This window comes from Passer domesticus, chromosome 4 (genome assembly GCF_036417665.1).
Source record: "Passer domesticus isolate bPasDom1 chromosome 4, bPasDom1.hap1, whole genome shotgun sequence".
In the NCBI taxonomy this organism is placed as follows: Eukaryota; Metazoa; Chordata; class Aves; order Passeriformes; family Passeridae; genus Passer; species Passer domesticus.
This window is the reverse complement of record NC_087477.1, coordinates 58,238,238-58,264,174: the sequence shown is the minus strand read 5'-3', so window position 1 is coordinate 58,264,174 and position 25,937 is coordinate 58,238,238. Positions and strand designations below refer to the sequence as shown.

Here is a 25,937-nt window from a genome sequence, read left to right as displayed (position 1 = left end):
ACTCTTGAGCTGTTGAAGCCTAGCAGGATGACTCTGCAAAGCACTAATACAGCTAACATGAAAAATGAACAGTTCTACTTTTTGCCTTAGCCTCTATAACCTAAAACTTCCCTTCTTAAAAGTATTATGCTATTACATGAAAACCAGCTATCACCATGCTTTGCTTCACTTAGGTCAGTCAAACAGAAACAGAATTAGTTGAATTTTCCAACTTTACCTTAACTAACCCCACAGAAGAATTAAACAACTTTTCTTTTGAAATGAAGCTCAGCAACAATTTTCTACAACATCCCACTGCAACATACCACCACTCTGCTCCAAGGAAACCACTTCCAGAGAAGTCAGCACAGACTTTACCCAAATCAATTTTGGAATATAAATAAGGAGTCATTCACAGCAGCAATTTGCCCAGGGAAGTTGGTTGTCTACAGGAAACAACCGCCATCAAGTACCACTAAGGACCTCTACAAACCACAGATAAAGGAAGCTTTTGACACTGAAAATGTTGTTCTCATCTTTAAATACGTGACTTACTAAACCTGCAACACAATTTTTACAGAGTGGTTTGTTTCCTTCCTGAGATAGTGTCACAAGATAAGAATCAGCGTGGTTTTACAGCCCTTGGTGTGCGATCTTCCACACAGCTTCTGAGGTATTTGGTACATATCCTCAGCATGACAGTAACAACACAGAAGCAAAGCGACTGAAACAGCCTACTGAGGAAATGACACGGTGAGGAAATACTTCTTAAGAAACTACAGTAAATTTCACTCTTTGCTCAACCCTCAATCAGCAAATCACCTTTCTCGTAATACTCTATACGCTCCACGAAGTCTGCAGCAGGGAGATATGCAGTGCACAAAGGAGTAAAGAATTAGTTTTCTGGTTTAGTATATGTTTTTCCTAATGTCCATTTGAGATTTGTAATTCTGAAAGAAGTCCAGGTTACACTCTTGCTGCCTCACTATTCCTCAAAATCATATTAGCAAACTGCTTTTGCAACTCCCTCAGTATGAGTGACCACCAAAATATTTGAGGTTTGTTGGGTTTTCAGGGGGTTTTTTTATGTGTTCCTTCTGATCCTTAGGACGTTTTAGCTAGAGCTACCCTGATCGTCAGACAGTGATTTCTGGTCAAGACACAAACTGAACTGCCCACTGAGTAACAAAAACGATCACATTACCAAAATACTAGAAACATACACATGAAAGTGGAGAGAGGAAAACTAATTATGCCCCTACAATACTTACAGCTATACAAGCACGCCCATCTGAGGCTGTAAAGACTGTGGAAGCCAAACTTGGTCCTAAGAGCACCTCAGAGCGACTCCATCAGCGAGGCGCTGCACACCAAGCGCACACACGTCTCCTAGTTTGCCGCTCAAGTCTCCAAGTTTCACCCGCAGGCGGGGGAGCGGGCCAGCTGCGCGGAGGGCGGCACGGGCGGCCGGGGGCGTCGCTGCTCGCCCGCACCGCCCTCCGCACCAGGAGCCGGGACGCGCGTTTCTCCGCCGGAGCCCCCGGGCACCCCCAGGCGGGGCGGGGCCGGGAACAAAGCCCGGCTCCGTGCCACCCTCCCCGTTCCGTCCCGCCATTCCCGGCCGGCCTGGCCCGCTCCCAGCCCCGCCATCCCCTGCGGCGGTGGCTGCCCGGCGGCTGCGCGGCCCCGCTGTCCCCGGGGGCGGCCGGAGCCGGCCAGACGGGTGCGGGCGTGGGGCGGCAGCAGCCCGGCGGCGGCCGCCGCTTCACGCTCGGCCCGCGGGGCTGTGCGAGCGCCGCTCCTACCCCGGAGGCTCCGGGGGCCGCCGGCTGAGAAGGCTGGGCACGCACGGGTGGGGCCGCGGCCGGGGAGGAAGGGGCGGAAGGAGACAGCGCGGGCCGCGGAGGGGATCGGCGAGTCTCCGTCTCCCCGGGGCAGGAGGTCCGGAGCTCAGGTGGGGGCGGCCGGGGGCACGCAGCACCGCCGACCCCTGCTCCGTCTCCGCCCTGCTCATGCCCCCGCGGCGCGGGCGGGCAGGGCCGCCCGGCCACACGCTGCCCTCCCTCCCTCCCTCCCGTCCCTCCCCTCCCCGCCCCACCGTAAACAAAGCGGCGAGGACCGGGGCCGGGCCAGGGCCCGCACAGCACAGCCCGCGGGCTCCGTTCCCGTCGGGGCAAGGCGCCCCCTCCTCCCTCCGATCAGCCTCGACCGGATCCCGGCTGCGCCGCCGCCTCACCTCTCCCGCCGGTGGAAGCTGCCGCAGCCCCGGGCGCCGCCGCCTACCTCAGCGCGGCTGCGGTCCCCCCCACACTTCACAGCGACCCTGCTGGGACCCAGTGAGCGACGCGCGCCACCGGCATCCCCCGCCGGCTTTATCCCGACGCCGCCTCTCCCCTCCGGCACCTCGACGTCCCGGCGCGGCGCTCCCGCCCCCCCCGCCGCCCCATTGGCACGCGCGGCCCCGCCCGGCCCCGGCGCTCACTGGGGCAGGCGCGCAGCACTCACAAGGCCGCGCCCCCGCGCTCCCTTCCCGTTGGCTCCCGAGCGCCCGGCCCGCCCTCGAGGCGCCGCCCTCCGCACCTCGGCCAACCGCGCGGCGGCGAGGGCCGAGCCGGGCTCCGATTGGCCGTGCCCCCCCGCCCCCGCTTCCCGCCGCTGCGATAGGCCGGGGCGGCGGCCGGTGCCGCCCCCGGAGCGCTCCGGGCGCCGCTCGCCTCCCGCCCGGGCACTGCCCCGGCGGCTCCGCGCAGCCCCGCACCGGCCAGCCCGGCGGGGAGGGCGGCCCCAGGATGCCCCCGCGGCCCCGGAGAGAGCAGGACCGATCGCTGCCCTCAAGAAGGCCGGTATCATCGAGGTAGCCGGGAATCAAACGGCTCTCTGGGCACGCAGCAGCGTCGCTGGGAAACATCGAGGAAGTGTCCTGGCTACTGAGGCCATGAGGCCCCGCCGCGCCGTGCCCGTGCCATCAGGGCGCTCCTTTCGCGCGTAGGAAGCGGTCGGAAAACCCGCCCTTCCCCCCAGCGAATAAGGGCAAATATTTGTGTCTCGGCCAGCTGCACAAATGCTGAGTTACTGCCCCTTTTTTTTTTTTTTTTTTTTTTTGCGAGGAATTACTCGCGTTGTTCTACCGCCGGGCTTCCCCCGCAGAAGCAGCCTGGCTCCCGGGCAGCGTGCGGGGCAGGGCAAGCTGCCGCCACCCCTTCGTGGCATAGAAAGCGCTTGGACTGCTCTGGCCATTGGATGTTCGCTTTGATTTCATGGAGTTCCCGCAGGCGCCAAGCTGCAAGGTTTATCGCAATGCACTGGCAGCGAGGCGGTGTAATAAGATAATTCACAACATCATCCTCAGAAAACTGAGCGCTACTGGGACTAGCCAGGATTTCATTAACACAACAGGTCTGGTGGGGGGAAGTAACAATGTATTTCTAAACAATGCAAAGATCTGGGAGCCAACGTTAACAGAAACAGTACCAAAATTAACATTTTAACTGGTTAAAAAGTAACTACATTTTCTGTTAAAGTGCCTCAAAGCTTCCAGGCTTTAAAGAAAAATGGGGTGGGGGGGGAGAAAAAAATACATAAAGTGTGATAAAATAACACAAGATTTGCAAAACAGTATTAGAAAGAATCTTGCAGTTAACATTCTCCCACTGTTAAACATAAGCCTGTCATGCAAGTACTGTATTATAATAAGCATTTCCAAGAAAACCGGAACTGAGTGAAAAGTACAAAGAACAAATGCACCAGCACAACAGTTGTAAAAAATTCTATTAGAAGTTCAAAGTTCTGTACCACACTTTGTATGATTATAGTTTATTGCACTAAAAGCCCCTCCATGTTCAGCTATTTATGTCCATGTGCTGCATACCCTTAAGACGCATAATGTACATCAACTTGGAGAAACTAGTAGGCAAAGAAAGCAGGAGAGGAAAAAATAAAGGCATCCTGGTAGCTGAGGTCAACTCTTCCCTGTAGCTTTAAGAATTTTGTGGCATTAAAATACAGGTTTTTTTACTGTACTTTAACAATTGTATCACAGTCCAAACGTGGGTGATAGAGCACCTAACATGACAAACAGGATTCATTGCTGCTGGTGTTGTGCATCATTTTAGACAACTGACTGAAGCAAAGTATGTCACAGGTTGCTTCTGATTTTGAAGCTATTCTGAGTTAGGGGCTCGGTGATCTTCACAATAAATGCAGGTAGGTGAGACAAGAGCAGCAGAACCCCACCACCAATGAAAATCAGATCACTGGTATTTAACCCTGGGCACCGGAACTTCACAGGGTGTACAATCACTTTCAGACCCAAATGCTCCTTTACCTGCCAGCTTTACAAAATAGCTGTAAGGATTAGTTAACATGTAAAGTAATTTTCAAAATACAGTACCAGTTAATATTAATGGCAATCATTATCTGTGTGGGTAAAGTCCTTACTAATTGAGACTGACTATCAGCTCCTCAAAGACACCCACTCTTGGTTCTTGCTGATGTGCTAGAATGCTTCAGGCAAATAACTGATTCTTTGTTTGCCACCAGTTGTAGCAGTTACAACAATGCTCTTTTTTTTTGGTATGAGGCATTGTTATTTCCTCATTAGGGAGCGATTTTTCCAAATACAGTCCTGTTAACTCTTGGCAGCCACCAGAATCTCTCAGCTGTTGCATTTTACTGTATTGTCCAGAGCACCAAGCAAAAACCAGAAGAAAAAATAAATCACCATTCACATTGTTATTGTACTTGAGCACATACCCTTCCAGTACTTGCTTTGGAGACTCTCCTTACCACATCAGTGTTTACTCCAACTCTTTCACATATCTAATAGTATTAGTTGTATCTCACACAGTATTGTAAAACTTATTTCTTAGGCCACCTGTGTTTTGCAGTGGAGTTGTATAAAATCTGTCATTGACCATTAAGAAGGGGATGAAAAAAATTCATCAGAAACATAAACTTTTAAACCACTTGACAGACTGCACAGAGATCACCCTAATAATTCTTTGAGCTCCACTTTCAAGAGTTCTGAATATTCACCACTTTGCTTTGCAAAGTACTGCAATTAGAAACCATGTGACTTTCACACCTTCCAACTTGTTAACCTAAGTAATCAGTTCATCTTAAAAGAATCTCATCATTTGAAAGTTTTCATTTTTCTTTTGAGGCATCTCCACAAGAAATAAGTTCCAATTTCTAAAGGTTAACTATCAAGGCTTTTTGTTACAGTATTTTGAATCTTAAATATCTTCTTCATTCTTACACGATACTAAGTCATAAAAGATAAAAAGTTTAGAGACACAGATACGTGAGTTTTAATACTTGTAAAAATAATTTTGACTCCTAAAGTGGCCCAAAAATATTTAACTTTATGCTATTAAAAATAATCTATTATTTTTGTATTTAAAACAACACAGAACAGCAATTATAAAATAGCTGCTGAAGTGTCAAACCACCATTGTGCCTGTTGTTAAAATGAACAGTTCAAGATCCCTGTGAGTTTTTCTTTTAAGAACTACTCTAGAGCACAGATTAATAAACAAATATGGGCATATTGCATAATGGCACCTGTTAAAGCAGAAAGTAGAGAAAATAGTATTCAAGAAAGGGGTTAAATATCTAGCCTTAAACTTTGCAAGAGAACAACATTTTATGTTTATCAGAAGGACTCGGTGATGCAATCATCAATTGTAAACTGAAGTTCTCATAGTTGCATGAAAGATAGCATGATTACAAAGGAAGTCGTAAAAAAGACCAGAGGGTCAGAAAGGGAGTCCTTGTTAACGTTTCTTTCAATGAATGAACTCCAAAAACCCGTCTTGAGTACAGAGAATGAAGTGTCAAGGATGTAGATGTGCTCTACCGTCCCTGCTGCATATGGCCCTACAGCTGAAGCTCTAAGCCAACAAATGGATGTTGATAGCCAGGTGAAACCTTTAAGTATCTCACAAGCAGGCTGTACTAGGAAAGATTTTTGAATGGATGGTAAATTCACCAGTTTGCTGCATTACTTTAATTTTTTTCCCCATTAGAAGTCTGAGAGACTTGGAGACAGTGAAGTGAGAAAACTGAATGGATAATTATTAATTTTACAATAGAGAAGCAAAACAGCAGCTCACAGTCATTATTTTCTACAATGAAGCAGACTGATTGCCATTTCCTCCCCAATGACACTCCATGTCTAGAGGAGGTGCAATTCATAAAGGCATGTATTACCCCACAGAAGTTAAAGATTTAAGAACCCATTGTATTCTTTGCATACAATGTACTGAATGATAACTGGGAAAAAAAAAGCATTAAATAAGTTGTCTTCATAAATGTGCTATAGTCCCATAATAAAATTGTCTTGAGCTGATGAGTGAAAAAAATCTTTTGCCTTCCAACTAATAATGTGCATCATTAATGGTTGTGTATTGGAGAATGTTTCATTAGCATGGGCCAGGTGACAAGCAGAAATAAAGATTGCCTGATAACACCAATTACTTCCAATCTCATGTAAATTGGAAATGTATTTATTGTGTGATGAGAGGTATGAATGAAAGAACCCCACTATACACAGTTCCTGGTTCTATCCACCTGTCTTGTTTTAAGAATCCAATCTTCTCTATAGCTTTCATTAGTCCATTTGCCCTAGGCCCTTATCATGTTCACAATGTTCCTTTTATAGTTCTCTACCAATTTCAGACCTCCAGTCTCGAAGACCTTCCTTCTCCTGTCTTCAGGCATAGACCCTTTTTGTACAGCCATCAGAAAGCAGCAATTTAAGCCAAATTCCAGGGTAAAGAGACAACGGCTTGCTCTAGGAAAGGCTTAAAGGGAGTGGTACATTCCACACACAAGTACGGGCATATCAGCATATGGTGAGCTCAAGCTATAGCACTGCTTGTTTACAAGAAAATGCCAAGGCATACATTGCAATATCAAAACCATATTTTTTTCCCTCAACTTCTTCTTATTTCTCAAAAACTGCAAGCACCCGCTAAAGCTGGCATTTCCACGGCATCTAGCTGGAATCAAGCATACAGCTTCGTAGCCTTCCACCCCAAGACAATCCTAACCACCAAACTTATACCACTTTCGAGCTCAAGAGTTGCCCAGCAGACCCTTGCTCAGTCGTGATTTAGAAAAACCCTTATTTTAGGCAACAGAGATCCTTTCCTTTTAGGAAATTCTGGCTGTGCATCTGTATCGGGCGGCTAACAGCGCTGTGGGTACGGTACCCACAGCTGGAGCCGGGCAGGCACAGGCAGGAGCTTCCCGCCGCCCTCCGTGAGGGCACGGCCCGCCCGCAGCGCTCCTGCCCAGCCCGCCCGCCCGCCGCCTGCGCGCACGCGCGCCGCGCCCTGCGTGCGCCGCGCGCCCTTCCGGGTCACGGCGGCCATGGAGGCCGGGCAGGGCCCCGGGCCCGGCGGCGACGCGGCCGAGGTAACCGCGCCGGGGAAACCTGGGGGAAACCTGGGTGCGGCGAGGCGGAGGGCCGGGCGGCGGGCTCGGGCCAGGCAAAGGGGATTCCTGACAGCCGCTCGGCCGCCCCTGCCCTGAGCTCCACGCGGGGCCGGTGCCCTTGAGGCCTCTCGGGGGCCGGGCGGGGGGTCCTGGCAGGAGGTGAGGAGGTGTTCACGTCTGACCGTGAGCCAGCGGTGTGCTCGGGTACCAGCGGCATCTTGGCCTGTGTCAGGAATAGTGTGGCCTGCAGGACCAGGGAAGTCCCTGTGCCCCTGTACTCGGCACCGGTGAGGCCACAGCTCAAGTACTGCATTCGGATTTGGGGCACTCGGTTCAGGAAGGGCACCGAAGTGCTGGAGCGTGTCCAGGGAAGGGCAGCGAAGCTCGTGAGGGGTTGGAGTACAAGTCTTATGGGGAGTGGCTGTGGGAGCTGGGGTGGTTTGTCCTGGAGAAAAGGAGGCTCAGGGAGACCTTATCGCTGCCTACAACTGGCTGAAAGGAGGCTGTAACCAGGTGGGGATCGGCCTCTTCTCCCAGGCAGCCAGCGATAAGACAGGAGAGGTGCATTAAGCTGCACCAGGGGAGATGTAGATTGGACATTAGACGGAATTTCTTCACAGCAATGGTGTTTAGATATTGGAATGGACTGCTCAGGGAGGTTCTGAAGTCACTGTCACTACTGGTGTTTAAGGAAAGACTGGACATGGCACTTAGTGCCACTATCCGGTTGACAAAGTGGTGTTCAGTCCTAGATGACCTCAGAAGTCTTTTCCAGCCCAGCTGATTCTGTGATTCCCTGTTCCCCTGGCACCGATGGCCCTGTGCTTCTCCCGGCCAGCAGTGTGCCCGGCGGCACGGCTCTCACTGCGGGACAGGCTCAGCACCCCGCACAAAACTCTCACAGGCTGGTCAGCTCTTGCTGAATGACATCCGTGTGAAGCAACAACACACCCTGCTGTCTTTGAAACCCTGAGAAATACGTCAAAAAGGCACTTAATGATCTGTCAGGTGTCAGCTGTTTGGAAGGCTGGTTGCAGGGACCAAAGCAGGCTTTTCTGAAGGAAAAGGACTGAGCTGAGTTGGGATCTGACTATACGCAAAGTATTTCTTGCTTTCTCATGTAATTTTTAGAAGCACTGGACTTTTTAAAGTTATATATTTCATGTGACATTTATGGACAAAAGGCGCTGGTTTCTTAAGTATAAGTGGGTGAAAGTATAGAAACTGCAAGGTGTGAAAGTTAGACATTAAGTTTTTTGATTGATAAATGCCCCCAAACTGTTTTGTCCATTCTTTTCTAATCTATTTCCTTAATGAAAGAGGGAAGTACCAAAGCCCTATGTTCCAACGGAGGAGGAAAGAAGACTCCTCAAGGAATGTGCTGAAGAGAGTTTTCGGTATAGAGGTAAGTTCACTGGTAAACTTGGTTGCTTTCCTTCCACCCTTAGCTTTTGCTGTTGCCTGAGGCATTACAGAGGTTCTGGGTCAATATAGCACAGCAGAGCATTAATGAGCTTCACACATACTAGAATTGTGTCCCAGCAAATGCTGATCCATGTAGTAGCTACTAAGAGTTTGCAGCAGTTTCATAAAAGGTGCAACATAATTTCTAAGTTGCATGCCTTATAAAAAGATCTCTTCATAGTTTAAGTTAATGTGGTTATTAAAAGTTTGAAAATAGATCTAATTAATGAGTCTTGTTTATATTACTGGATTTTTATTTTCAATTTTTATTGTTATCTTTGACATGAAAGAATAAAATAATTTAACTTATAACCATTGCTTTTCATCTTTATAGAGACTTGTGAAGAGAACAGTGACTCTGTTCAACTTTTGGAGAAAATTGCTGTGTCTGTGCATGGTTTCTGTACCCTAGGTTCAGGGCATGCTTGATTTTTGTACACCTGGTCGTGAGGTTTGAACAAGCCTTCTGATGTGATTGTTACCTCCTGTTTTATCACATACTAGTAGGTTGCTGATGCTGATAAGTGGCTCGGCAAAAACCAGGACAGATGAAGAATTTAGCAGCTGATTTGCTAATTTTAGCACACTGGGGCTCTGGTTTCTCATGAAAGCCAGGGACAGCTCCTAAGGCATTGTGATTTTGAATTAATGATTCAGAGTTCTGTTTTGTCTTTCTCCACTAGTTTGGCATTCTCCTCATCCACTTTTACACAAATACTTGGAAATCTTCGGCATATTTGCTAAAATGTTCATTTTCTGTATAATTTTATAAGTGAAAGAGGCACGTCCATTAGTGGTACAATGATGGTTATGGTTTATTGATAATCTTTCTTCTGGAAGACAAAAAGGATAGAGTTGTTTGTTTGTTCCTGAGCTGTTCTGCTGCTTGGCAATGTAGCTCATTGCCCTTGCATCTTTATGTAGTCACTAAAGAAACAACATGTAGGTATTACTTGAGAGCCCTGAGTTAGTGTCTTGAGTCATTTCTCTTTTGGGAGCTACAACAGTAACAGTTTTTTTTTTTCCAGGGGTTGTGTACTTTGCTGTTATCTTGCTGGGAGAGCCTAAAGTCCATCACTGTTTTCTAGGTGTCCTGACTTTGTTTCCCCGTTCTGCATACACATACCAGACTCTTGTATTCAGTGTATTAAATAGAAACTGCTTGAACTCCCCTTTGCAAGAGGGTGCTTGTGTGACTGCCCTGAAATCCTCACTTTGTATTGTGTCAGCTTTTGTTATTCACTGAGGTTACTATCAATTTGTGTATTTTCAGTTTGTTTATTCACATTTCAAGCTTTTTTTACTCGTTCTTGCAAACTGTCTGTTTTGTGATAGTTTCTCTTGACAGCTTCTGCCACTAATCATTTCACAGTTCAGTTTAATATGTGCTTTACTGGAGTTACTAGTTTGTAATCATATTATCTTATAAATTCTTACACTCTTTAAAATTCTAACTAAAATCATGTTAACAAATTCAAATCATACCAATACAACTTTTTCCTCATCAAACAATTTTGACTTGGGTACATTATATTACCATCCTTATGTGCTGTTGATATATCAGCCTTCCATTATTTTCCCTAGATTTATTTTGTTCCTGAAGTAGAAAAAGTGCTCTTTGCCCATAGTACTGATTGTTTCTGATTTATTAAGTTGGTTTTGTTGTTTGGTTGGTTTTCTTCCCTACAGTTGAATAATTAATATTGATTTTTAGGTATGAATCAAATTTTCATTTAGCTATTTTTAAAAAAAATTTAGCTATTATTTCAGATCAGTTGTATGCTCACGTAGCAGTATAGCCTGGTTTTGATATCTGGAATGTTTCTGTTAGGTCTATAAATAATTTCAAACTTCTAAAGGTTAGACAGAACTCTTCTGTATTAATTTTTGAATGTATTTTTCCTTTCACACCCTCCCTCCACTGCCTTGTTTTGTTGGGGGGTTTTTGTTTGTTTTTGTTTTGTTGTTGTTGTTGGCTTTGTTTGCTTTTGTTTATATTTTACAATTTAGTTTCAAATCTGTGCTGTCATTTTATATCTCAGAAAATCTAGGACAGTAAATTTCTGAAAGTCTCTGTCTGGAATCTCTAAAAGCATCAGATTTTTAATATCTAATAAGTTGGGAGTTTTTATTCTCTATTCTGAAGTTTTGCTGTAATTTTGCTTTGAACTAGGAGCCAATATTTCTTAAAAATGACATCCAGTCGCATTTACCCTGAGACAGATGCTCGTTGGACTCCTTACCTAGTTTAGACCTGCCAGAATTTTTGAGGGAATTGGATATTAATTTGCAAAGTATTGTTTGATACTTTGCTCTCCAGAAATATAATTTGTCTTCAATATGAACTTAATTAGCAAATTGTGTGCATCAAAACACTTCAGTCATCTAGTGCTGTTGCAAAAATTTCTCTCCTGGAAGTCATTGAGCCTTTTTGTAACATCTACATTTTCAGACTTGCATGAAATTTCTTTATGGCATGTCTAAATCTTTAATGTAAATAACTTTAGCCTTCTGTCATGTTTGTTACTTCATTGTCCCTGTATCTTGTGCAGTGGTAGTGGTCTTTATGAATAGTTGCACACTAATCTTCCTGATAAAGTAATTATCATTGCTTGAAAGAAGCATTCATTTTGTTTTTTGCGATCTCCAAATGCTTCTTGCCACATAAAGTCTTTCAATATAATAAAAATTGATGTGAACTGGTTGTGGTAGGCACTGATGGTCTTCCAGAATGTGTTTTCTCTGCATTCCTGACCATAACCCCAGGTTGTATAATTTGATCTATAAGCTACAGGAAACGCTGCTGCCCTGTTTTTTAATTTGCTGGTGAATCAAACCTTACCTAATTTTAATCAATCTGATTTATAGCTCTATAAGAGTTAAACTTTTTCCAAAATTCTTACATTAGTTTAGATTATCAATGGTTTTAAGAAACACTGGCCTCTGTATAACTTCCTTCTGTTGTGAAGAGCCGTGTATGCCTCTCTAGCTTAAAGTTCAGCACCTTGATGCTGTAGCAGTTGTAGCTAGACCTGGAGTCTTGTCTGGAGAGCTTTATTCCATCTGACACTGGCTTTTGTATTTTAGGAAGCATAAAGTATAATGAAGGCAGGATGACTCATTAACTTGTACAACATAATTTGTAGTGGGTCTTAAAAACTGGAATTGACAATGTTTGATAATTTATATACAGTTGGTGTATATATATACCCTTATATTATACAAATGAGCTTTGGAAGGCATAGCAACTCTCATTTTATTGCATATTTGTTAAATGTGATTGAAAATGTTGAAAATTGCATGTTAAGCAGTTGTTTTTTTTTCTTCACAGCTTTTCCTTTGGCTGCAGTGAGCATGCTTGGTACTAGTTTCTTGATTAGAAAAGGTAAAGTATAAAAATACTTCAGTTTCATTTCAGTTTGCTCAGTTGAAATATCTTTCTGCTGTTAGGAAAGTTATTATGATAATTTAATGTCCAACCTACTTGTAAATAAAAGAAGTTCAGACTCTGCAGCTACATGATTTGCAGTTCCTCAACATAAAAATGAGCTGAACTTAAAATCAAGTTCATATGTGTTTTATGTTGTGTGAGAAGTGCAATATCTTCCACTGATTGTGAAACAATATGGTCTCAGTGTGTTAATAACCCTGTAATTAAATATGATTAAAGACATAATTCCTAGATTTTTTTAAATTTTATGGGGAATTAATATATTAGGGGTTTTTTAAAATTTTCTTTAATGTGAAGTGTAAAAGAGTAACCTGCTTCTACAAACAAAACTACAGTTGAGGTTTTTCAAGTTAATTCTTGATATCTGATTGCATATATTTTATGTAATATCATATGTCTTGCCTTAATATCTGATTTCATCCTCATTTTCAGGTGTTCTGAGAGATACCTCAAGAATTGGCTCTTTTATTAAAGTTGCATGTAAGTAAAAGCTACATAAAAATTCAGCTTCTATTCATGCTGTATGTTCAGGACTCTGTTATGCAGATGTGATTCCCCTGGGGCTGGCTGGCTAATTCACTGTGACTCAAGCTGGCAGGGACCCATAAGGAGCAGAGTCCAACCTCCCTGCTCCTGACAGAACAACCTAAAACTACCCCATGTGACTGAGAGTGTTTTCTAGATGCTCCTCGAGCCCTAACAGGCTTGGTGCTGTGTCTGCTTCCCCAGGGAGCCTGTGCCTGACAGCCCTCTCAGTGAAGAACCCTTTCCTAATGCCCAGGGTGACCAATGGTTTTAAACTAAAAGAGGAGACATTAGATGAGATTTCAGAAAGAAATCCTTTGCTGAGCATGGTGAGACACTGGACAGGTTGCCCAGAGTAGCTGTGGATGTCTCATTCCTGGAAGCATTCAAGGGCAGGTTGGATGAGGCCCTGAACAACCAGGTTTAGTGAGGGGCGTCCCTGCTATTGGCAGCAGGGTTGGAACTAGATGATCTTTAAGGTCCTTTTGCAACCCAAGCCATTTTATGATTCTGTGATTTATTCACTGTCTGAATTTGTACTGCACATTTTGGACAACTTTTGTTTATAAGGTTTGTATAAAATTGCTTGATAAATATAACATAATCACTTAAGATAAAAACGTTGTAAATAGATACTGTGCAACCTTACTTTCAGTTACATTGCCAGAATACACCCACCCCTCCCTTCCGAATTTGAAGGTCTTTATTCATGTATCTCACGTGTCCCATTCAGGCTATTTTAATTACTTTTTTTTTCCTGGACATTATGTATGTACAATTGTAGGAAAAAAGCAATTTCATGTGAATGATTTTTGGATGAAGTATAAGCAAAAATAAATTATTTACTTAATAAATTAACCTTTTCAATGTAATACAGGACAGTAAGGCAGGAAGTTGCCATCTTGCCAATCTGTGCAGATACAGCCAGTTTACTTCAGTGGGATGAGGGTAAACCCCATGATTTGTGGTCAAGGAAGTGTTGTTTAAGCAGATAAATGAATGTGAGAGGCTAGGGCTCCAGCTGTTTATGCTAAATCCTGGTTACTTTCTTTGAACACCAAACAATGGTATAACACAAACATTTCTAATAAATAATGGAACTGCTATTTCCCCAATCACTCCTACACATAAGGGCCACATTCTTCTTGTTTAATGGAACTAATTTATTGAAATCAGGGGGAAAAATAAATAAGTGCAGCTGGGCTGGCCAGGATGTTCTGCCTGTAGGAATTACTATACTTTTCTCAGTAGTTTTCTAGGTACTCTCAACAATTTACTGAAAGTTCTGATTAGCCATGATTGATTCACTACATCAGCACAGCAGAGAGCCATTGGTCCTGCTGTGGGAAGGAGGGGAAGATCCCAGTGCCTCTGTGTACTTCATGTTAGTCTGCAGTGGGACCTGGCCATATCTAATCAGTTTCTCTAAGATCTTGTCACAGTGAATGTAGACGCAAAGAACAATACCTAATTTACTGTGCTAACGTGAAAAATGTGGATCATCTGGCTCTTAGTTCTCTAGTAAAATAAACCAAATACTTTGGCCAGTAATTACTTTGAGTGAAACATCTTCCAGAGATATACTTCCCCTTTTCTTTACTAGAAGGCCTCAAGAAAAAGAGACTTTCTCTTCATAATTTATGCAAAAGAGTAATCAGCTTTTCTGTTAAGTTTTATTTTGCTAAATATTTTGTTTGAATTCTTCTTAGGCCAATCTAAGGGCTTGTAATTTTTCTCTTTGCACATATTTATTGTATATGAAGTGTTTGGGTTTTCTTAACCTGCTAAACAGCTAAATCCTTACATTCCTCATTTGTAAATGTCACTCGTAGTTGTGGCTGTTCTTCTCTGTTCCCTTGGAAAAGGACTTTTATCCTCCTTTTGAAAATAAGACATTAGAACAGGAATCAAAATTTCAGTATCAGTACAGCAGGCTAGGGTAAAATCCCCTTTATATTGATTCCCAGGCAATGTAATCTAGAGCTGAGAATTGCAGAGGATTAACATTACTGATAATTAACTCTTTCCTGACTTAAAGATAATTGAGAGTCTTAGTCTTTACATTTAGGAAATACTCATTGCACACGAAAGAAAGGTCTAGTAATTTTCTCCTACAGAGTCAACAAGAAAACTGTTAATTCCCACGGAATCCTTCATACATCATTGACCCACTCATAAAACTTAAAGGAGCCAGTTGATGGAAATCATAAGTTTTAAGCCCAGAAAGAGCTATCATGGTAATTTATTCATATGTCCTTTGCAGCAGGTGGAAGTAGCTCATGCACTAAATTGAAACCATTTGCCTAGTGATTACAAGGGTTCAGCTAATTCAGTTGTTTGCCCCCTGGCAGCCAAATCACAGAATCCTTTACAGAAAATGAGCCTAGTGCTAAGTTGATTTAGACTTCTCTTCATACTGGTAAAGCCTTTTCAGGATCTGACTGTTCTGATGGATTAAATTAGCAGAATTTACTGCCTGTTTTTATTTCTGATTGGTTTATCATCTTTAATAGTTAATTGTGATTTCTGGATCTTGGGAAAAAACGATGTAATTAATTTTTTTTGCCACCTTTCATTCACCAAGTACTACCTGAAATCATCTGATGCTCACACCATGTATAAATCATTGCTTTATGTCTCTGTTCAGCTGTTGCATTTGGTTTTAGCACCCTTTGTCTGCAGAAGAAGCAGAGATGATTACTGCATGTTTTGGGTTTTATTACTTTTATGCAAGATACTACATTATTTATTTGAAATTATTATTTTAAAACAATGTTGGATATTATAGTACAGCATATAAACCCATCTTTTTTTCTTTTTAAAAAGTTGCTGGAATGTGTGGATACCTGGCTGGAAAGATATCCTACTTGCCAATCTGTAGCGAGAAATTTAAGAAACTGAAGGATTCCCCAATAGGAGATGTTCTACGACAAGCTCAGAGACATAGTTCACCTAAGTAAGAATTTAAGTATCTTTTAAATTTAAAACATATTCTGAATAGGGTATTTTAAAACTAACAGATCAATACTGCTTTTGCAGCTTTCCAAGACCTTCAGAGCTGCATCTTCATTCCCCATTACCTGAAATCTACCTCTTCCAGAAATTTCTATTTGTATCAGTTGGCAAGCTATAAATATGTATTTTGAGCTCTTCACGTACAACTGATCACTTTGACGAGTAGAAAAATAAATATTTTACTCAGCAAACCATTCCTTGTAAAATTGAGAATGTTTCCCATGGAATTTACTTAGAGAAGTGTGACAGCACAAGTTGCCTCCTTAGTTTAGAAGTAAACTAAATTAACTGAAATAAAATAGTGTTACATTCTGGAAGTTTTTCCCATAGTTTAGTTTGATTGAAGGAGGAAAAGGGTGGAAATGATTTCAGTGTTTATCAAAGGAAAGAGCTTAGTAAACAATATCAGTGCAGGAAGAAGCATGGTGGTCAAACTTACTGCTGTTTGTTTAAGTCCTTTACATCTGTAACAGCATTATGCTGTACATATGAGAAACTCATCAGGTTCTTAAAACTATTTCCTGTTTTCTTCCAGAATGTTTTCTACTTCAACTGTTTTTAATTGCAAGCTGCTTTCAGAATATGTCACTTAAACCCTTGATTCAAAACTGGGAGGATAAGTATTTGGATAGTGAGTAGTAGTCCTCCTGTGTATGTGCTGGCATTTGTTAAATGTTTATAAAGGATTTGCTTAAATTCTTAATTACACTATAAATTCAGATTTACAACAGTTTTTATTTTGTCTGCAAGATTTACTTTTATTCTGAAATGTTTATGTTTTTATGACATCATACAATTTTGGGCATTACCACTTCATTAACCTACTGTATAGAATCAGCTGAATGGGATTTGGACTTGTCCCTTCACCCCCCTCCAATTTTCTAATATGAAATTGCCATGCTCATTAATTGTGTTTACTTGTTTAACTACTATCATCTGCCAGATCAATAAATTCCTTCTACTGTTAATGGCCCATTTGTATCTGTAAAGTTTTACTTCTTAAGTGATAAATTCCTTTTCCTTGGTTGAATAAATAATTTAAATTAATTTCAATTGCATTATTATCCACACATGCTAACCCAGCAACAGAAATCATTACACTTTCCTGAGCATTGTATGTCTACTAATTAATGTATTTTGGTAATTTGACTTGCAGTTAAAAACTCGTAGGGAGCTAAAAGATTAGGTAGTTTTTTTTAAAGCTGTGCTTGCATGTATTTTAAAAACATAATTGAGGCAATAAAGTGTCTTTGTTCTGTACGTTTATTATCATAATTAAATAAAGACTAATTGCAGATGCTTTTCTTAGGAAACCAAAAGTGCAGCTAAGAAAAAACTAATAAATACTCTAGAAATGTTCTAGTGGCATTCTAGTGGTGGCATTCCTCATAGAGGGACATGTTGTGTAGTGGCTTGCAAGGCCATTCTAAGAATATAGTGAACACTTTAAAATATCTGGCACCAATTTCCAGAATATTCTTTATATGATATTACCCTTCTCTCTCAAAAGAAAATTCATTAATGTTTTTGCAGAATTCAGCAACTTGATTAATTTTCGTAGTCTAATTTTCCTAAGATAGCTGTTTGTTCTCCTTCTATTCTTCAGTCCTGATCAATTACAGCACCTTCTAATGATGAAGGGCTTTAAGTATCAAATTATTCTTAAAAGGCTTTCAAAATTCACTATAGTTAATACTGTCATTAGTTATATGGACACACTGTTTGCTATTTGTGTCTGCTGGGGGGTGTTTTTATCTGAAGATCCCTTGAGAGAAAGGATTGTAACTTCGGTTATTTTAAAGTGCAATATGTATTGTCTCTTTTCTCTCCTGTTCTGGAGGTATGAGCTAAAACACCCAAAACATCCCAAAAAAACACCCAAAACATCCCAAAAAACATCCCAAAAAACATCCCAAAAAATTTTTAAGATGATGATTCAGTTGGAAATGAAACTATTTAAAATTAAAGAACATTTTCTTGAATTGCAAGTATTGTTGCTCTTATAGTTCCATTTTTAACTTCAGTATTTTCCTATTTAATATTTAGTTCTATTCTTTTCCAGTCGTTCCAGTCGTAAATCTGAATTTTCAGACGTACCTTCTCAGTCCTTTACTGAGCCATCCTCTCCAAGAGCTGGATTCCCACCTTCTTCTAGCTATTCAGATGATTACAGCTCAACAGATAGAGCCCTCTCAAGTTATGACCCCATTCCATTCAGTGCTTCTCTGAATGAATCTTCACCTACAGGAATTACTGATTACACTGTTCAAGGTGAGTCTTAGTGTTTAACACTTTGTACTGCAAGGACTCTTGCCTTTCTTTTAGATACTGCTCTTACTAAATTATATGTTCTCACCCTATGCAAACACACATGGCACAATATAGTGGTGTTGAATGAAAGAGCTGTGAAAGAATTGCAAGAATTGTTGTTATACAGAAGATGAATATAAATTTTATTTTCTGTTCTAACTGTAAATTAGAGTCCGTTTCCTAGCTGAAAATTGCTTTAATTTTAAGTAAAGATCCAGAATTAACTTACAAGGTGCAATGTGTTGTGGAACTAAACCTGCAAAAAACTCTCAGCCCAAATGAAAGTTCTCTTTGACTGAAGGAAAGGGGAATATGCCATCCCTTCATTGTACTGAATAAACCACAGCCTACCAACTGCCTGCTGGCCCTTCCAAGGTGATTGCAGTTCCACCGTCTGTGGGACTGTAACTGGATAATGCTGTAACTCCATGACATTAAACTTTATAAAAAAAAATTCACAATGTGACAAACATTTATGTCTCCTGGGAACTGAATGGATATTGTGTTCTATCCACTAACAGTCTGATTTTCTCAGAAAACTAAAATGGTTTTCTACTGTGATGCAGCTGTTCCCCTCCTTCCAGTATGAACTGGTCTCAGCTATGGCAAGGAAAACATAGGATTCTGAATTCAGGTGTCTCTGGTACACAAAGGAGGAAGATACTGTCAAATGCAGGGTTTTCTACTTTGAATTAGTTTGGATTTTTTCAACTTACTTATGAAAAATGTTTTATTTCACTAAAAAAGCCCTTTCATGCAACTTGGTTATAATTATATGAAAGTATGAGATATAAATGTGTCAAGAAAATTGTTTTTGCATTTCATCACAAATATTAATAGTTGGTAAAACCTTTATTATATAACCAAGATGTTCTGCAATATATATATATATATACAGATAAAAGGATCAAATGTTTATCAGGCATCATATTATAGATATTGTCCTAATTCTTTGAAAGGTAAATTTCAAGCCTTAATGCAAACCCTTGAGCTTCACTTAGATTTCGGAAATTATATATATCTCAAATGTATAGCCAGTGTTTCAAAGAAGTTTGACAAAATTTAAAGTATAAAATGAATGGATTACTTGAAGGCCATATACATTCACTGTTGTATTTAGAATTGCAGCTGTCATGCTCCTTTTAATTTGGGATTGAGCAATAATTAACTGGTATTCTAAAAGCCAGATTTTGGTGTGTTATGTTATATTTAGTATTTTTCTGTTTGTTTTGTTTCCAGAACCTGCTCCAGTTCCAGAAGAAAGTCGTAAAAAAAAAGGCATCACATATGAGGAATTAAGGAATAAACACAGACAGACGTATGATGTAATGCAACCACCAAAGGCAGAAACTCCAAGCAAGTTTTCACAGGAAAAACCAGCTAAGGAAGGTAATATACTGATTTACAGAAATACTTGCGAAATTCAGACATTTGCCATAATGTTAAAAATGGTTGCAGACACAAAGCTTAATTCTGCATACCTTTTAAGCAGTTTCTGTTTAGTGTATCTGCAGGTATCTCATATGTGATATATATGATTTGTAGTTTCCTGTTTCAGATTAATTATTTTTTCTAAAATTTTGATCATCCCGTAGAAAATTGTAATTCATTTTCTCTAGCCATATTGCTTGGTGCCAGACTGAAAAGCTCCTAAGTTTTGCTTCATTGAGTATATTGAGCAACCTCTTTCAACAAAGAATTCTCTGAGCTCAGAGCTATACCAACGAGCTATGGGAGGGGGGCTTGTGTTTTAGATAGCATTGTTCTCTCAAAATAGGGCACATGGCTGATGGCTTGAAGGGGAGGGTATTTATTTTTATGAATAGTTTCATGTGGAATTAGTGAATTTCTATAGAGGCATTGTTTGTAGAGGTTCATTTTCTACATTAAAACCCAGAGGAAGGAAACGGTATTTGGCAGCAATATTGAGATTTGTTTTCACAGTGAAAAAGAAAACTCTACAGAGCAAAATAAGAATGCAATGTCCTGAGGAGCAAGACACTATTCAGACAACTTTTTGACTCAATTTTTTGAAAAGGAGACACAGAAGCAATTAATAATTGCTTGCTCTATAACTTTTTTAATTTAATGTGACATCTGTAAAAACAATTGTAGCAAGAGGAAAGTTTCACCATTGAACACACTGATGGACTAGTCACCTTGAATTGTTTGGGTTTGTGTGCACTGCCCAGTCTTGTCAGCCATGTTGCAACAAGATTTCTAGGAACAGCTGTTGGCTCTTATTAGTCATAATGAGTGGAAATAAGTATAGAGGAGTGTAGTAAAGCAAAAAGTTCTGAAGCAGTAACACAAGCTCTGGAACAGTGTTGCTTAAGAGTGTCAGTCTCTTTGATGCTTGTGAATTACTTTCTCCAGATCTTCTATCTTTGGACAGATCTGCAGTCTTGAAAGAAAAATTATAAACCATTTTTGTATAATGATTTTTAACTGTTATTTCAAGTATAAAAGGCCTTCTCTTATCATGTGATTGTGCCAAATGGGGCATGAAAAAATTATTGAAGCTGTGGTTTCAGATTGCTTTTAAATTCCATTGGCTGACACTTCATGGATTTACACAATGTTTGTTTCTCAAGATACTTCTCCACAAGTAGAAAGCCTAGAAATGTCACTCATGAACCATACAAAGAAATGTTAATCAGCATTCTGAAAACCTTGGCAAATGTGGCTGTGAAATGAGAATGTGTATTTCTTACTTTATTTTTAGTTACTTAAGGTATGTAAAAGACCTCTTAAAATGTTGATCAGATATTGCATTCTTTCTATTATATTTCTGGGTTCTGTGTTTGAAGGCTGTACTTGGGCTTTGAAAATAAAACTGAGCAGTGTGTGAGATTTGTAAATACACCTTTTAAAGTATCTCTTCGCATTTTTAGGGAAAGCGAGGAAGGAGGGCATACAAAAATTCAGGAATGGTTTGCACATACAAGTACATTTAAATCTGCAGTTCAGGGATTGCACTGCTGTTGTGGGCTAAGATCCAGTTTAGCTTCTTGTGTCAAACTGAACATGTTACTTGCTGTGTGCTTGTTCATATTTTCTGAGTCACTACCCCTTGGTTCATCCTCTTATCTCTGAGTCCCTAGCAAATAGAAGACAATGATTTCTGCCCTCCTTGCAAGGGCAGAAGGGAAACCAAACCACGTTCAAACCAGCTTTAAGTAATCCCTAACTTCATCTGCCAGTGCCTTCTCCCTTCCCTGCAGTGGCACAAGTACGTGCATCTGCATAGTGATCTGGACTGGCCCATTTTCCAGGGAATGAGTGCAGCCTGTTCAGCTGCCGTGCTTAATAGAAATGGAAATCAAATCCTACTTTGAGAGAGCTTCTCATTGTGTCTCATTGTGATATCAGTCACTCCAAAAAGATTTGTCAGGGCATTATGTTCAGTTTGCTGGTAGCTCACAGAGACAAGGACCAGGTGTTTTACTTCATTCCACTTGTTCTGCTACAGAGTTAGTAATAAACAGTGAGCTTAATTATTAACTTGCAAGTGAGTTTATAAAGTGTCAGCATTCCTACTGGATCAAATGGAGCCATTCTTAACCTTTTCAGTGGTGGCAGTCAATTACAGAGGACTTTGCAGCTCACTTTCAAGAGAGCCCGTTTTCACTTTCTGGTTGTTGTTCAGTTACAGTGGCACACTTCTGAACAACGCCCTTAGACCACTACCCTGGGCTTTCCCCCCTCTGACTCAATCCTTGCTAAAGGAAGCTGCCAAATAATAATGGCTGAGTAGTTTCCTAGTTGGGATTACTGATTTCTGTTTGTTTGTCTTTGAATGTGTTTTTAACTATCCCGAATCCATCCAACTGTGCATGTAACCAGATTATGTGGCCTCATTATTTATTGTAACATTCCTTGCCTGTTTCCTCCAATTGTCTTTGTTTCATTCACATGTTGTATTTGTTTTAAAGTAATTACAAATTCTGTAGAGCAGGAATTAGCACAGTAGGTAATGAATATTAATTCATTAAGGTAAAATGATTAGCAAACCCTTCTCCCCATTTATTCAAAAGTAGCTTTAATGACATGTCTGTTGTGCTGTGACTGACTCTCCCCACGCACCACTTCAGATGACAGTGCACTTCATTATACTTTCTGACACTGTATGTGATAAACTTCAGCAGTTAAACTATCACATGACTACTTTTGTTTTTTCTTTTGTTTTCTTTAGTTAAAGTAAATAAATATGGAGATACCTGGGACGAGTAAGAGTCAAATGAAGAACTGAAGAAAATTACCTCCTGTCAGCTAACTTGAACTTCATCTAGATTAGTCATGAGTATCAGCACCTTTGGTGTGCACTGCCAGACATAACTATTAATAAATGAGGAGAAAATCCTGACTTTACAGAAGATTAAAAAATGTATTTATGCTGATTTTTTTTTAATTTTGCATAAATGAATAACAAGGCTACTGTGAGGTGTCATGACTATAAACCATTTGTGCTGTTGTTTAAGAATGAGAAAGGTAACTGGTAATATGAACACATAGCATAAGGTAAAAATACATGTCAATAAATGCAATCCCATGTATTGAGAAGGGAACAATATCAGAATCTTCTCAAATTTTCAAGACTTGCATTAAAAGTTACCTGTAGAACTCAACCTCTCACCTTGTTTTGTCTGAAAGTGATATGCTGGGAGCTTGAAATTGTCGTCATACTTGGTTTGTAATGTCAGGAATACTACTAAGCTGTTGAGGGGAAAAGGGCTGAAGAGCTGAGCCAGACACTGAAGTAACTGTAACTTTTTCAAAACTGTTTCATGCTGCCAACTGTATTTTTAGACTGATACTCTGGCTTGCCCAGAACAGGTTTCTAAAGACAGTAATTTCTGAAGAAAATGATTGAATGAAACTGCACATATTGAAAATAGCTACATTTAAGTGCTACATTTAGCAGAAGGCTAAACCTGACAAACTTTTGTGAAACCTTGACTGTTAATGTTAGGCTCTGTATATTTGACCTTATTTCTCAATTTTTGCTAGTCATGAAAAAACCACTATGTTTATGGAGAAGAGATCCCAGTCAATGGAATATTTTGTTATTATTACCTGTAAGAGAAGAGCTACACTGGAGTTTTTCCTGTTGTTCGCATCACCTGCTCTGTCTCTGAACATGTTGCCTTCAGTAAGGGATTTTCATGTTCTGCCTGTGCAGTTTCATTTCCCAGCATTGTGTTTATTTGGGGGTTTGGGCTATAAGGGAGCAAAAACCATGATGAGTTGATAGCACAAAAGCATTCCTGACATCCTTGTGGGAGCTGAAGAGCAATGTGCCTACCAAGTTGAAAATTCCCCAAGACCTTATTGATTTAGTGGACTTGCAGCATAAATAATATAAATGTGGGGGGGGACATTTGTACAGAGCAAATGGCACAAATGTGGAGGAAAAAGTGGGGAAGAGGAGGATGCTTAAAGAGCACAATACTACTTAAAACAAAACAGGAAAATTGCTTTCAGAAAAGCTCGTCTTCTAAAAAAATAAATGTATTTATTGGATAATCTTGAAGTTGTCTCAGAAATTTACCGTGTAGAGAGTGCTTCTCATGGCTGTTATGAGTGAACTCTGAAAATACACAGTGTGCCAGAATTGGATTGCTGTGGTTTTCAGTGTGTTATTCCAAAGCTGATTAGCTTTATCATGAAAATACTCAGTTTCTTAGTTGTCAGTTATGCAAGTAACAGGAGGCAGAATATTGAGATGATAAAAATAGAGCAGATTCCTGTGATGGTGCCTTCCTGCAAACCATCTTGCCTCACATTCATATTTTTGGGTGGACAAGCACCGTGTTTTATATAAATTGTATCAGAATTTTTCTTCCTTAGAGGAGAAAATAAAAAGCATGCCAATTAATGTTGTTCTGTATTGATAGCATTTTTAAATTGAATATAAAGCTTTTATTCTGTTGCATCTAGTTACTCTCAAAGGACATACTTTCTTTTGTACTTGAACAAGTTAGTTTGCTGTCAATTGATTTAAAATTCTTTTGATTTCACACCCTTAGTACACATTAAATACAGGAGAGTTCACAATCATAGCTGTTAATTTAGTAGGGTATTGGGAACTGATATTTCATCAAAGTTGGGTCACATTCAGTTTGCTGTGACAATGTGTATGTTGAGCCCCTGATTCACTAAACAGCCATGGGAATTCAATCTTCCTTCCCTTTTCCTGCATATCTTCCATTAGTATCCCCTTGTTTCATAGTGGGCCTTTACACTCAGGGTTTCATAGCAGCTACCCAGTCACCCATCAGTAGCTTGCTCATACTACACTGCCATGACTTTTGGGAATTTTTAACTGAAATCAAGTGTCTTGGAGCTGATAGCAGAGTTACTGTTGCTGGGAGCAATGTGACTAGATGTATAGAACAATGGTATTAAAAATACTTCAAGTTTTCCTATGGTCCATCATACCTGCATATTTTTCAATAATTGAGAATTAACTTCAGTGTTTATTGTACAGTTAAGTAAATTTTCTTTTCTTCCTCAAATTAAAAAATTAAAAATAACATTAAAAAACCACCTTTTTATACCTTAAATGCAAGAAAGGAGTCTGAATGCTTCACAAAGAACATTTCTAAAAAAACCCTATAAAAGAATTGTTTTCACAGTTCCTTAAAACTTAAAAATAAGCATGCCAGTTTAAAGGAGCTGGTAGCATTATCCCCAAGTTTGTAGTTACTAACATACATGAACAGAGAGAAGAGGGTTGCAAAAATGTGCTGCAGCTCTTTTATAGGTGCTAAACCTACCAAAAATTCAGGTCCTGAATGTTTCTGTGTTCCCCAAATTAGTAGGCATGTTTAGAGACCCAGGTAGGCAATAATCTGACCTTTGTAGGGTTTTTTCCCTACTGGCATTGTTTGGAATACAGCTACATGGAAGAGTGTAACTGAAGAGTGATTTGATTTGATTTGATTTGATTAATGAAAGCTGAGCAGATTTGCAGAAACCTGGGAAATTATTAATATTCCAAGACTGAGCCCATAATTTTCTTGCTTTCTTGAGATTCAAGAAGAAATCCACTGTTTGCTGGAAGCTGAAAGACCTATTTGTTCTCCTCATGGGGGGACTCGTTTGTGGCCCTGAGTGAGGACCTTACCCAGCTGCAGGAGGCATGTCCAGCTCAGTGCCTTGGCTCCCATAAACACACCAGACCTGCCAGAAGAAGGCTTTGCTTGCAGCCCAATCTTCCTGACTCACAACCAGAATAAGTTCTCTGTAATCTCTTACATGAAACAGGGGGTCTAAAAATATCCTTTTATTTTTTGCAGTTTAGTTTCCTATTAAGTTGTTAGTAGAAATCCACAAATCCATGGATTTTAATCTCAAGGCAACAACTGGGACAATTTGCATGCCATTACCACTTCCGACCCTTGCCCTGGCTTTGTGCTGGTTCAGCACAGCCAGTGCAGGCCTGGACACGCATATGCCTCAAGTTTATACTTTCAGAACTAAAAAGCAAGAGCTTGGTATGAGCCACTTTCATAATGGGATGCTGCAGTAAGCAAACTAAGGATATATGATAAAGAGGCTGTGCAATCTCATACAATGGATATGCAATCAAATAGAATATTCACTTCACCTTGAAAGGAGAAAAAAAATCTTAAGATGAACAAGAAATGGAAAGTTAGATTTCCTTTGCCAAAACTTGAGATAAATTATTCAGGATTAAAAATTCAGAGTGCATAACCTTTGTATTGCTGTTTTTCCAGTTGCTCACATA

General features: G+C 40.6%; 2 protein-coding genes across 4 annotated transcripts in view; one reads left to right on the top strand and one right to left on the bottom strand.

Moving 5' to 3' along the window:
- FRYL (FRY like transcription coactivator) overlaps positions 1 to 2,404 on the bottom strand; it is a 157,397-nt gene extending 154,993 nt beyond the window's left edge. Inside the window, exon 1 of one of the 3 annotated variants that reach the window (XM_064418204.1) lies at positions 2,216 to 2,404. The gene's annotated coding sequence lies outside the window, so the exon portion shown is untranslated. Of the gene's footprint in view, positions 1 to 1,250; positions 1,409 to 2,215 lie in introns of those variants that run through there. The other 2 variants (XM_064418206.1, XM_064418207.1) reach the window with 2 other exon arrangements.
- A 4,889-nt stretch (positions 2,405 to 7,293) lies between these two features.
- Positions 7,294 to 22,812, top strand: OCIAD1 (OCIA domain containing 1). Its single transcript, XM_064418193.1, has 8 exons — positions 7,294 to 7,398; positions 8,740 to 8,824; positions 12,215 to 12,268; positions 12,767 to 12,814; positions 15,686 to 15,815; positions 17,937 to 18,145; positions 19,424 to 19,573; positions 22,380 to 22,812. Exons 1-8 carry the CDS (start codon positions 7,354 to 7,356, stop codon positions 22,415 to 22,417), a joined length of 759 nt encoding a protein of 252 aa, XP_064274263.1. The 5' UTR covers positions 7,294 to 7,353; the 3' UTR covers positions 22,418 to 22,812.
- The last annotated feature ends 3,125 nt before the right edge of the window (positions 22,813 to 25,937 follow it).

Bases quoted from the DNA above. Each gene is read 5' to 3' on its own strand.
- OCIAD1 (XM_064418193.1), top strand. From the start codon at position 7,354: ATGGAGGCCGGGCAGGGCCCCGGGCCCGGCGGCGACGCGGCCGAG. The intron at 12,269-12,766 runs GTAAAGTATAAA...CCTCATTTTCAG, and splicing joins TAGTTTCTTGATTAGAAAAG to GTGTTCTGAGAGATACCTCA. The intron at 15,816-17,936 runs GTAAGAATTTAA...ATTCTTTTCCAG, and splicing joins CAGAGACATAGTTCACCTAA to TCGTTCCAGTCGTAAATCTG.